Source organism: Papilio xuthus, unplaced genomic scaffold, assembly GCF_000836235.2.
Source record: "Papilio xuthus unplaced genomic scaffold, Pxut_1.1 DF827680.1, whole genome shotgun sequence".
In the NCBI taxonomy this organism is placed as follows: Eukaryota; Metazoa; Arthropoda; class Insecta; order Lepidoptera; family Papilionidae; genus Papilio; species Papilio xuthus.
The window spans coordinates 1189036-1201323 of NW_013530969.1; the positions used below are offsets into that span (position 1 = coordinate 1189036).

Here is a 12288-nt window from a genome sequence, read left to right on the forward strand (position 1 = left end):
TGTTAAATGATGTATGTCCGTTTTAAAATTGTGAAGATAACAAAGTATGCAGCCATTTTAAAATGAACTCGACAAGATAAATTGTGGCAGCAAATTAAATATGTTTTTTTAAGTTTTTAAAAATGTTTTATTTTCCTAAAACTATTGCAATAAAAAAGATAACATTACCAAATGACATATACTTTTAACCTTACGTTTTATCTTTAAAATAATATCTGTCTGGGCCCAAAAATAACATGAGAATAATTATTAAAAAAAACGATTTAATCATGCAAGCAACACGATTAAATCGATTTTTACGATGCATGCATCTCATCGGACTAAGTACAACCCTGGTACTAAATGTCAAAGTCAAAATGTGAAATCAATTTGTCAATAGAGAAAAACAGGACCAGAAACTACCTTTTTAAGAGATATTTTGTTATTTTAAAGTGATTGCTGGAAGATCCTGAAAGGTATGGTTAATTTAGCTGATGCTTTTATGATTAATACGGTGACGGAAGGAGCTATGAATGTTTTACGCCAAATCGTAAGTTACAAATTTAAATATGTAGCATGAATTAACAAAAAATATTATTAGTCATTGTAGATAGCGATAAACAAGAATATATCTTTTGTCAGAGACTGTGCGAACTTGTGTTAATACGATATTATTTTCAGGGTGTTTTTAAATCGAAGACAGATACTTTGCAATCAGTACCAATTATTATAAAAATGCCTCTTTGGGAGTTAGCTCAAGCGGCAGGGCCGTTTGTCAGGCTCGCAGGGCTGAGTGGTGCTATGGCTGTAGTACTCGGCGCTATGGGCGCACATCGTACATTTCCCGCAACCGAAGGCAAAGAAGATTTACGAAAGATCTTTGAGACGGCTAATAGATTTCATTTTCTGCATACTTTAGCTTTGATGACTGTGCCTCTTTGCCGCAAACCATACATTGTAAGTATTAACACAAAATGAACATAACACATTTATTTCAGAAAGTTTCAAATTCAAGCTTTTTAGTCAAAACCAACACATTGGTATGATTTTGCATAGTTTACTAAGAAGCCATGAACTACTACTTTGTGTCAACTATGTTGAAATACTATGATAATTTATGTAATAACTAGCGGTTGCCCATGACTCCGTCTGTGTGGCGTTAAAAAAAACATAATTGATGCCTAAATGTATGCCAAATTTCATCAAGATCTGCTCCGCCATTCTTCAGATACCATCTATCCATCATTTACATTTTTAAATTAGTAAGATTAATACAAGTCTTGGCAGTATTTGTAATATTATCAATTACTTAAAAAGAGGTCATTATAAGAATCACCTGGTAACAACTAAGATCTCTGAAGCAGTAGTAGACTTTACTGCTAATTTTAATGTATTCAAACATTTTCAGGCTGGTGGATTTTTTATAGCAGGAATGGGATTGTTCTGTGGCACATGTTACTACCATTGCTTCACTGGTAACCCCAGCTTCAGAAAACTCACTCCAATTGGTGGATCTTGTCTCATCTTAGGGTGGTTGGCAATGGTCATATGAATCCCTCTTTTTAATCAATAATATTTTATTGGTGTATGGTTTAGAGATTATAAGTAGTGATGATTCCAGTGATTTTTATTATTTGAACTTATTAGTATCTAAGGCAGTGTTATTTAAACTGTAGGTTCATTATTTTATTTTACCCCTAAATATTAAATGATCCTGTAAATATTATACTTGTGTTTTATTGGATAGCCCTAAATAATTTCCTAATATAAGCTGTATTTGACTAATGTGAATATGTTGAGCCATTAACTCGCATAAAGTAACTGAAAACGTCACTTTAATATGAAAACATCAAATTGGCATGTTGATCTGAGTTAGTATTTAGCAAATCTATTGTTGAATGTTTGCTTTTGAGTAGGTCCCCACAAGGATCTTATTGCAGTATTTTGATATTAACAGGGCACCTTGATCCTTGAGGAATTTACATTTATGAGTTGGCATCTGTCACTAAGGCAGGTATGTATGTAAAATGTTGGTAAAATGAAAACTAAGCAGTAATTACACAAATGACTTAAAATGTAACCTTTAACTTTATTACAAACCTTTTATCTCATTCAGTGTTTCGGCAGGCACTTTGCTTAACAGTAACAGAACAGAAAATTACATGAACGCAATTAGGAAATAGGGTGAAGAAAACACGTCATTGATCAGTATTGTTTATAGGTTTTATTGAAATGTTACATATTAAATTTTGCACTTTAATGTTAATCAATTATCATTCTTAGAGATTAATCAAAACATATATACCGTTTGACATTAAATGCTATATCATAACTCGAAGGGACTCTCAAAGAAGATTTTAATGGTCCATCAAACGTGACTTATGTAGTAAGGTATTTTATATAACATGGTGATGATTACAAGTGATGCGCGCACGCCGCACCGCGTCGCGCCGCGCACCGCACACCCTATTCTTACATATTCAGAACCAATCTCTAACATATTCATAAAGAAATATACAAAACTATCACATTAAATTAACACAAAATATAGTTATAAACATATTTATGTAATCTAAAAGTAAAACGAAAAGGGAACAAAACGTAAATAACACAGCACTTTAAGGTGTCTGTCACACAGTGGGGAAATAAATCACTCTGATTGCACATAAGAGGGTAGGTGTCCGGGGATGTGGCCGCAGCATTACAACAACTATCAATATCACTAACCGCATTTACACACACTAGTACCATACACAGAGAGAGAGAGTGTTCACGAAAGGTGGAAGGAGTGCTGGCCCTCGGAGGCGGCAAGGCGCAGCTTGGCGCGCATCACCTCCGCGCTGCTGTAGTCCGGCAGTTTGAGGTAGTTGACGCACGTCATCACCGACGGCAGGTACTCGTCTGGGTCCAGAGATGACTCCAGCGACTTGCGTACCACCGTCAAAGGGGGGTTCAGCGCTTTAAATCCTGATAACATTCATTTGTTAGCAAAAATAAATAACATAATCGATTAATGCAAACTTGTCGCAGTAGCTGAAGATAAAACCGTAATTAAAATAATAATCGTAGAGTTGTACAACTCAAAACACTATTGAGAGCATGAGGACAGTTATCAAACGTTACCTCCAGTGGGCAGACGGGGGCTGCCGGTGACGAACTGCAGGAAGAGGCGCTGCTCGTCGCGCGAGTACGAGGCGAGGATGTCGACCAGCATGCGGATGGCGCGTGATTCTGCCGTGTAGCCGTGGTCGGGCCGGATGCACTCCGCCAGCATGCGTGCCTCCCACCGCTGCTCGCGTCCTCCTTTATACACAATATTCTCGTTTTTAACAAACTAATAAAACACAACATACACTTCTCCAACCTTAGTAAATGTAGCGTAGCCAACTTTAAGTGACGGAAGGTTCGTACCTGATGGGCTTCCACAAAATACTTGTTCCAACTCTTCAGGGTAGAATATCTTGAGATTTGCCAATGGGAATACTGATTCAAATCCTTCTTTAAACGCCTCCATCTGTTTCGCCACTCCTAAAACCAAACATTTTTATCACCCATTAGTTGAGTAATATATTTGTAATAACATAGATACGACTGTGGCCATAATCTATATTTGGTTAACATGGTGTTGACGGACCTTCATAGAGCAGCCAGTGCGTGACGAGGCCGATGTAGTTGTGCAGGTTGTGCGCGGTGACGGGCAGGTCGCGCCCACCGCGCCGCAGTTCCGTGCACCCGTCGCCCGGCAGAATGAAGTCCAGACCCAGCTCCTCGATCGGGCAACCGTCCAGCTCCAGTGCATTGATCTGAAAAGTTTTAAATAATGTTAAATATACCACACGCAAGGTACTAAATATTATATGGGACTTGTTTATTCTAGCTCTTCCTTTAAAATGCTTCGCTTAAATGAGCCGCTTGTTTATGATATTTGTGCATGTCTCACGAGATGCGCGCGCTGGTCTTGTGTGTGCCGAGAGTCAGCGGCGATAGCCTGGGCGCGCTCGGCGACGCGCCGCAGCCGACACAGCGAGCGCCACAGCTCGGGTGCAACGTGTCGCACGTCGCTCAGCCCCAGCCACCGCTGCTCGCTCACCAGCCACCGGTACATCGACACTGACAGCGGGATGTCCACCTACAACATCATTATACAAATTAACCATAGTCAACACACAGATATGTTAAATTATGTACACTTCACTGCATCTAGGATATTGTTGCTGCACTGTTTTGAAGATTCTTTAAATATGTCTAAACCTACAAGTATTCTGAACTCACCATTCTAGAATCCATAACAGCTTTAGCCATGAACTTTCCTAGAAAACGGAATTTAGCCTTGACCCGAGAGAGATGTGAGGCCCTGGCGTTGCGGCCGATGGCTTGTGGGAAAAGTCCACAAGGCCAGTTGACGTAGGTAGCGTCGGGCGCAGGCGAGGGGATGGAGGTCTCCTTTTCGAGGTCAGAGGGCTGCGGCGAGCGATCCTCGTCTAGGCTGAGCGCGTCACGCACAGAGGAGGCGAGCCTCGTCGCCGCGTCTGACGACCGGTCCGTCACAACGGGCGGTTGGCTCTTTACTATTTCGCCACCGAACGATGTCGGCTTCTGCTTGAAGTTCTCACTTCCGTGCCACAAATCGAGATCGGCGCGTTGCAATTCCTACAATTTTGAACATTATTCATTAACATATCGTTATTACTAGTATAAAGTACTTGATTAGAATTTAAAATGTATACAACCTGTGAGACGAGTGCGTAGAACTCGAGCGTGGGCCCGAGTCCGGTGCCGACCTCGTTCTCGTACTGTATCTCGAGAAGGGCCTTGGTGTGCGCAAACTCGTGCATCACGTGCTCGGCCTGGCGCAGCACGCTGTGCCTCTGCACGGTGCGCTTGCGCCGGTCGAGACGCGGTGCTACGCGCTCGTCCGCCGCCGCAGCGCCGCGCTCTCCGCCCGCCTCCAGCAGCCGCTGTAGCGCGCGGTCGCGGTCAAACGACACCACGTAGAACAGCAAGTGACGGCACTCGAATGGCAGCACGAATGGACTGGAAAACATTCACATGTTTTAAATACGGAAAATGGCAAAGATGTACCGAACAAAAATGTAAAATTGAGATTACTTTGCTTTATCAATTTGCTATTTGAGACTTACCAAGCATAAGCAATTTTCTTTAACCAAGGTGGCAAATTTCCGGTCATAATTACTAATGGATCTTGAAGCTGTCGATTTGCTTTTGCAGCAAGCTGAAAGGAAAAGTCGGAGTAAAGAATCTGCTCATGTAAAATTCTACTATCACAGTAAAATCATATGCGACATACGACAGATTGCGAAGCTTTTGTTTGGATTATTAATCCAACATCAATGTTCAGTAGCTGAGTTCAATAACAAGAAGAAACACCTATAAAGCCAGATTGACACTAGGGCTAGCTCAAAGAATGATTAATACATCTAAAAACATCGGGTAGCTGTAGTCTAGAAATGACATACTTTGGGATTGATGAAGTCCGAGTTGGGCACTAGTGGGCGGTGGTCGGGCAGGCAGGCGGCGCGGTACAGCGTATGCCAGTGACGCGCCAGGGCGTGCAGCGCGCGCAGCAGGCCCAGCGCCGGTAGCGACGCGTCCTTCACCTCACCCCCGCTCACCAGCGGCGACCGCAGGATCACGAACAGAGGCGATTCGCGCGCAGGCACTATGCCCTCTGATAAATTATACAACGAATTGTTTATAATTTCAATTTTAAATGAAATAATACGTCAGCTAATGTTAAAGTCATGAAATATTACCGTTCCAGAGCAGATCGGGCTTGCGTCGTGATGAGATCTTGGTGGTGTGTCCCTTGCCTTTGCGAGAGGCGGCGGCGTCAGTACGCGGAGCCTCGCCCGCCTCCACTGCGCGGTAGTATATCGTGTGTGTTTGCACCCAGATGCCAGCATTTGCTGTAGGTAACAAATCGTATTAAAAGGTGCCCAATTAATCTAAGAAACAAAGTTTAAAGATCTGTTGGCGTCAAGTGCATACCGATAGGCGTTTCAGTGTCAGTGTCAGCGTCTGTGTGGTCGCCGAACTGTCGCACCGCCTGGTACACCGTCATGTTGTACGGCAGCACCGTGTCGCCGATAAGGAATTCCAATTTGTGTTCAGAACTGCAGATAAAACATATCAATATAAAATACTTTTCTTATGTATAATTTTAGGAAATCATCAACGAAAATACTGCTAAATTAGTAGAATATTAAAGACTTTTATTATTAAGAATGAGATGATTTAATGTTTCGATTAGTTGGACTCGCGCACGATTTGGTATTTATGTTGTATTTGTAACATAGTGTCATACTCAGTGGGTTGGTGGTGCGGCGGCGTGCCGAGCGAGTCCTCGACGTCGTCGTCGGAGGCTGCCTCGTCGTCAGAGTGCGCGGCCGCCGCGGTGCCGTCGCGTGGCCGCGTGCTGGCGTATCCGCGCTGCGCCAGATAACTGCAACACATATAACATTTTATAAACTGTATTCTACGCTATGTTACTTATAAATTTTTACACGCAATAATTTGTTAATGTTGAAATTTTTACGTGTTTACGGGTAACTAATTTTTTTTTCTTAACTTGTATTTGTTTATGTCAACTGTTGACATCATGGGCAGATCTTTGGTTCTATAGATAAATTTGATAAGTTTTAAATGAAAGGGGGCAACACTCACCGTTCAATGGCTTGTACTAAAGCTAATGGGTCTATCCGTACCACACCACCCTTCCATTGTTTCAGGTTGGTGCAATTTGGATGACGTTTGAGATCACACTGGAACAACACACATCATGTTAATAAAAAATCAGGCAAATTAGTTTTGAATATCAGTAAAGTTATATAATGTTATCTTAAATTATCTGAGGTCTTTGAATGATGTACAGTAATGGACACTAACCATGAGTTGATGGGTGTTGAAGAACCGCAGGGCGGAGGTGGCGGGGCGTGCGGGCAGGTCGTGCACACGCACTGGGAACTGCTCGAGGTGCGACACGCACGCATTCACCTTGCCCACCAGCGCCGCCAGTGCGCCCGCCCCGCCCCCACCGCTTGCCACGCCAACTTCTGACACTTGCTCCATCCAATCCCGGTCGCTGTAACACCACCAAACACAAGTTCATGCATTTGACATTACTCTAGCCTTAGCGACACTGAATCATTTCTTGCAAAAACATTCAAGTGGCACCAGGGGGCTCTAATAAGCTTTTGCAATAATTAAGTCAATTAAGTTGGTTGGACTGTATACTTATAATGTAACTTACTCGGGCACGAGCGGCATGTCGGCGAAGACGTGCAGAAAGAGTCGGAGGCGTTCCTCGCAGTCGGCTATCTCCTGCGCGGCGTCACGCGCCTCCGTCTCCGCGTCGCGCTCCCCGCCCTCCGCCTGCCCCTCGGCCTCGCTGCCCGTCAGGTATTGCAGCAGCGCGCCAAGCACTCCCGAATGATTCACCTATAAAAATACATTTCATTTAATTACTTGCATTACATTTGTTACATTATGTAGTTTGCAATCAGAACGTTTATACTTCGTAACGTAATATAACTAGTTTAAGCAATACTCAATAATACGTCGCGATATATGTGTATGTTCTTATGGTAAGTTCACACATTGTCCTAACAGTTATTTTAAGGGGATTGAAAGGGATGGGCAGTGCGTGATTGGAACATTTGTTCGGTAACGTTCATGCAACAGAAGTATTGTTGATAATTTATTGAATTGCAATGGATTGTACCTCGAATGGCGAGACGTCGTGATGCAGCAGCGTGTCGCGCAGCTGGTGCAGCGCAGCGCGACGCTGATGCGCGTGGGGCAGAGCGCCTGCCAATGCGGCCAACTGCTCCAGCGCACCCGCGCCACCATCCAGCGCGCCCCACTCGCGTTGCAGGCGACCCGCTTTCCATACTATCCATTCGCGAACCTTCTCTCTGAAACACCCGCATATATTAATACTTAGAGTACCAACCACTATGTAGAAAGTCCTGTCACCATTTAGATCATATATAGATATAATAAGTAATTGTCGCGCGATCATTAGACGTTTACAATATTGTACCTTAAACATAAATAATAAGTAGGATACATCATACTTGTTTTGTACGGTGAGGTTAGTGGAGGCGTGCGGCGAGGCGAGCAAGGCGGTGTCGCGGTGCGCGTGCGGCGTGCGACCCCAGCGCGATGGGTTCAGAGAGGACAGGAACGATGATGTGCGCGACGCTCCGCCCACACGCGACGTCGACCGTGACGCAGACGGTATCGCGGACGCTGCTAAACATTCAATAATATCATAACTTATTTGTAAGATAAAGATTTTGTTCCCAAACTGAATTTCTCGCGTTAGCGAATAAATAATAGTAAACAACAAAGTTCTACAATCTTTATACTTATTACTAATTATAAATGTGATCACTGACCATGCGCTTGGTGTGGTTGATGCGCGTGCGCATGTGGGGGCGCACGGGCAGCGGGTGCAGCGGGGGCAGCGGGCGGCTGGTGCGGTGGAGTCAAATCTTCACGGCGTCGTGGGCCACGCGCCGGCGCACCTCCAGACCGCCGTACTGCGCGCTTCCGCCTTAACATTTCTGCCAACTGCAGCGGGCTGCCAGATCTGCATTGTTAAAATTAAAAAAAATGAAGGTAACCAATGAATATCAGCAGACAGGCTGTTTAATCGTCCAAAAATGAGGTGAGAAAGGAACTTGTTAATAATTTAATAAGTTCAAAGACCTAAATCAGAATAAACATGAAGTACATGTACCTATGTACTGTGGGTGAAGTATGTGGATACGTCGACGCTGATGTAGTAGGTCCAGGTTCCGAGCTCTCATTGCCTGTAGCTGAAAAAACCAAAATGTTTATATTTTAATTGACGTCATAATTATGTATGTATATGTTTAAAATGTATGAAACTCACGTAAGGAACTGGTGACGAATGAACCCGAGGCGGAGAAGGCCAGGGACAAGTTGTGTTCAATGGCTGTGAGCGAGGTGGAGGCAGGCGGGGACGCGCCGCCACCGGACCGGGCGCTCGTGCCGCTCGGAGACTTCGCACAATAACAATATGTTTACACACTTTACACTAAGACATAGTCTAAGATGACGCTTTTATTGTTCCTTTAAATATATCGTTTACAGTTTGCCAAAATATGAAAAAATAAGCTCAAAAATTTGAATTGGCAGCTGATAATTACTTTTTATTTAATATTATTAATGGAATGGACAGAAACATATATATGTTGTTAACCTTTATCTTGTGATGCCTCGGCGTGTGCGCTTGCGGCGCTGGTTGCGTCGGCTGTGCAGGGTGTGAGGGTTGTGCGAGCTGCGACACCTGGTGCAGCACGCCCTCGCGGCGGAACTGCGCCCCCATCTCCTCCGGCAGTCGCTGCATCAGGATCTCGCCCAGCTGCAGCGAGCCCACCACAATGCGCAGGTCGCTCGATGCCATCATGCCGGCGATGTGAGACGATATCACCTATGATTCACAAACTTTTTGAAATACAAAGTAACAATGCTTCGTGCGAATAATCCTATATCATCATATAGCGCTCTAAATGTCTATTGTCTCATAATTCGTTCATAATATGAAATGAAATATTTTACAAATTAGTGACCTGCATCTTGAGCACTTGTCGCAGTAGCGGTGCATCGGCGTAATAGACGCAACGAAGGATGGCTTTAAGCGCCTGCGAGCGCACGGCGGGTCCAGCGGAGCTCCAGTATACCTCATGCAGCACCGCCAGCAGGGCTCGTACCAGCGACGGGTTGCAGCGCACCATCGCTATGCGCGGGTCTGATGCATAAATACATTGCCACTAAAGGTACATGCACTGTTAATTAAGCAGACTTTTAGTGTCGCTTTCTCATAATTGTCTAGTAATCACTTACTTGGTCTCCAATTTTAAACTGAGTCTGGTCCGTTAGTTATTCATTTTACTTAATTAATATTTTCGATTAGAATGGCGTATGTATTCACCTGGGGCGGCTGCGGCTGCGGCGGCGTCTGTGGCAGGCGGTGCGGGTGCGACGCGCTGCACGGGGCGCGCGGTGCCGGTGTGGTCGTTGAGCTGCTGCATGGCGGTGAGGTCGACGGTGTAGGAGCGGCCGAGCGTAGTGAGGCACACCTCCTCCTCGCCGCCCGACACGCCCGCCTCCAGCGCTCGGCTCTCTGCCCACGAGTACGACCGCCAAACGCCTGATCAATCGCCAATTCCGGTAATACTCTAATTATACTTAATATATTCTCCTTTGTTGGAATATGTTATCTAAACCGGCCCAATCCAAACACAATATGTGGTATACGGTGGTTACCTCTATCATCACGCCACTGCCAATGCGCGGTGCGGTCGACACCGCCCGACCAGGGGCGGTCGAGGTGGGCGTCGACGGCAAAGATGCCGTCGGTGGGTAGACGTGGCATCAGTTCGCCGATCAGACACGTGATCTCGTACAACTCCTGCGGCAGTCGCGGCACCAACTCCACTTGCTGACAAAACAAAAATAAGGTGAGGTGAGGCGACGAGAAGCGCAAAACATTCCAGGGAGTATGTATCGTTGGAGTTATGGATTTTAATAATAAATGTAAAAGTAACAATTGTGTACCTCGTGGTGCGCCGCGGAGCCGGTGAGCAGACAAAGCAGGGTGTCTGCGATGGAGCGCTGGTGCAGTGCGAGCGCCAGCTGCGGGCAGGCGGCGCACATCACCCATAACAGCCGCAGTACCGTAATGAACGTGCTGCCTGAGATCAGCGCTGGCTGCACCACCAGCTGAAACATCAACCACATATTATATTATACTCTGAATATAAATGTTACTTCCGCAAACAGAGTCCTTCAATTCTTATTAGGGGAGTGTTTTAGTAGGTTTAGTGTAAAAATATGCACTAAAGTAACTAATAAAAGATTAACTATGACGGTAAAAAATTAACTTACCAGTTGCTGCAAGTTCGTAAGGAGTTCTGGAGTGGCGATCTCTTGAAGTCTGGCCGGATCATTTTGGAAGCTGTCCACAAGTCGAGAGAATGCCATGCAAACACACTCAACTGATTTCTTGTCTTGTTGTGTCAACCTGAAATTACAATAATTTATTATCTTTCAGAGAAAAAAATATATGACATAAATACCTAATTTATTTTTTCACTTTGTTGATGGATAACAATTAAGTTGGCATGTCACACAGAAGACCTCTCTTATTAACGTCGTGCCATATTAATATACCTGTTGGCTAGTAATTGTAGAGAGTCCCTGACGAGATGGAATTCGTCCGGAGTGAGATTCTGACAGCAGTTTGCGGTGATGGAGAGCGCCGCGCGCTGCGCATTGATAGAGAAGAAGTCGAGATAGGTGAGGCACGCTGATACTCCACGCTGCATACAAATAACATCATAAGTATATAAAAATACATTTTAAAAAAGGACAATATGTTGCTTATAAGATCCATGCCATGGTATAAACCTCATATCAACATTTTTCAGCGTTAACTGTAATTTTACTTTACTTAAACATTTTCATTCTGTTTGAAAAAACAGAGATAAAAACATTTTTGTACAAGTTTTACAAACAAAAAGAAGTATGACTTACCGCCTGTAAGATGGCTTTAGAGTGTCTCCTGGAGAGCATGTCTAGCGCGGTGAGGCTCTGCTCGGCGACGTCCATGCAGGTGATGGCCTGCAGCTTGTCGAGGAAGGCGGGCACCGCCAGCGCCACCGCCACGCTGCTGCGCGGTAGCGCCTCCAGCATGTACGTCAAAGCGCGGCATGCGTGGTTCATCTGACATATTCGTATAGAATAAATTAACAACAAATAAGTGAATAAATACTAGCTGTTACCCGCGACTTCATCCGCACGGAATTTAAAAAAAAATAGTAAATAGCAAATATGTTCGTCCAGGACAAGTTCCTGTGTAAAATTTCTCCGAGATCAGTTAAGCTGTTTTGGAGATACATAGTTCCAAATATCCATCCATCCAAATTATCATGTATATTATTAGTATGAAGTTAGATATAGAACTAGACGGTACCATATCAAAGTTGTGTTCAGCGGCCAGGAGGTTAACCAGCGCTGGCACGACCTGCCGCACGGGAAAACCGGCGAGTGTGTCTTCGTTGCCCATGACGAGCAGCTGGCACATCTCGATGACGGCCTGCAGCTGCTGGCCCTCGTCACCGGTCGCCTGCAGACCCGCCAGAAGCTGCGCCGCTTTCGATGCAGCTGTAAATAACAAAGACCTAAGTTTTAGCTACCATTAATTAACAAATTTACAAATATGACTATTATTGTATAAAATGCATGTATCATTAGACA

The 12288-nt window shown here is 44.5% G+C and overlaps 2 protein-coding genes across 6 annotated transcripts in view; one reads left to right on the forward strand and one right to left on the reverse strand.

Annotated features, from left to right (window-relative positions):
* The first annotated feature begins 420 nt into the window (after positions 1-420).
* On the forward strand, positions 421-1703 carry LOC106117224 (transmembrane protein 256-like). Its single transcript, NM_001312216.1, is given in 3 exon segments — positions 421-529; positions 661-936; positions 1388-1703. Coding segments are annotated over 3 exon segments (492 nt in total). The 5' UTR covers positions 421-457; the 3' UTR covers positions 1532-1703.
* Positions 1704-2180: 477 nt separating this feature from the next.
* ctrip (E3 ubiquitin-protein ligase ctrip) overlaps positions 2181-12288 on the reverse strand; it is a 32069-nt gene continuing 21961 nt past the window's right edge. For 4 of the 5 annotated variants that reach the window (XM_013311202.1, XM_013311206.1, XM_013311204.1 and 1 more), the window contains exons 11-39: positions 12005-12195; positions 11566-11754; positions 11203-11351; positions 10918-11053; positions 10588-10752; positions 10297-10471; positions 9962-10180; positions 9600-9778; positions 9230-9460; positions 8900-9029; positions 8744-8822; positions 8400-8593; positions 8076-8253; positions 7721-7913; positions 7250-7437; positions 6886-7081; positions 6664-6761; positions 6305-6442; positions 5989-6113; positions 5754-5906; positions 5457-5668; positions 5121-5212; positions 4710-5013; positions 4252-4629; positions 3920-4108; positions 3614-3782; positions 3391-3507; positions 3103-3282; positions 2181-2946 (exon numbers count right to left, since the gene is read on the reverse strand). In XM_013311202.1, the coding sequence (XP_013166656.1) occupies positions 2750-2946; positions 3103-3282; positions 3391-3507; positions 3614-3782; positions 3920-4108; positions 4252-4629; positions 4710-5013; positions 5121-5212; positions 5457-5668; positions 5754-5906; positions 5989-6113; positions 6305-6442; positions 6664-6761; positions 6886-7081; positions 7250-7437; positions 7721-7913; positions 8076-8253; positions 8400-8593; positions 8744-8822; positions 8900-9029; positions 9230-9460; positions 9600-9778; positions 9962-10180; positions 10297-10471; positions 10588-10752; positions 10918-11053; positions 11203-11351; positions 11566-11754; positions 12005-12195 (5144 nt within the window). In that variant the 3' untranslated portion in view covers positions 2181-2749. The remainder of the gene's footprint in view (positions 2947-3102; positions 3283-3390; positions 3508-3613; positions 3783-3919; positions 4109-4251; positions 4630-4709; positions 5014-5120; positions 5213-5456; positions 5669-5753; positions 5907-5988; positions 6114-6304; positions 6443-6663; positions 6762-6885; positions 7082-7249; positions 7438-7720; positions 7914-8075; positions 8254-8399; positions 8594-8743; positions 8823-8899; positions 9030-9229; positions 9461-9599; positions 9779-9961; positions 10181-10296; positions 10472-10587; positions 10753-10917; positions 11054-11202; positions 11352-11565; positions 11755-12004; positions 12196-12288) is intronic. The other variant, XM_013311207.1, reaches the window with a different exon arrangement.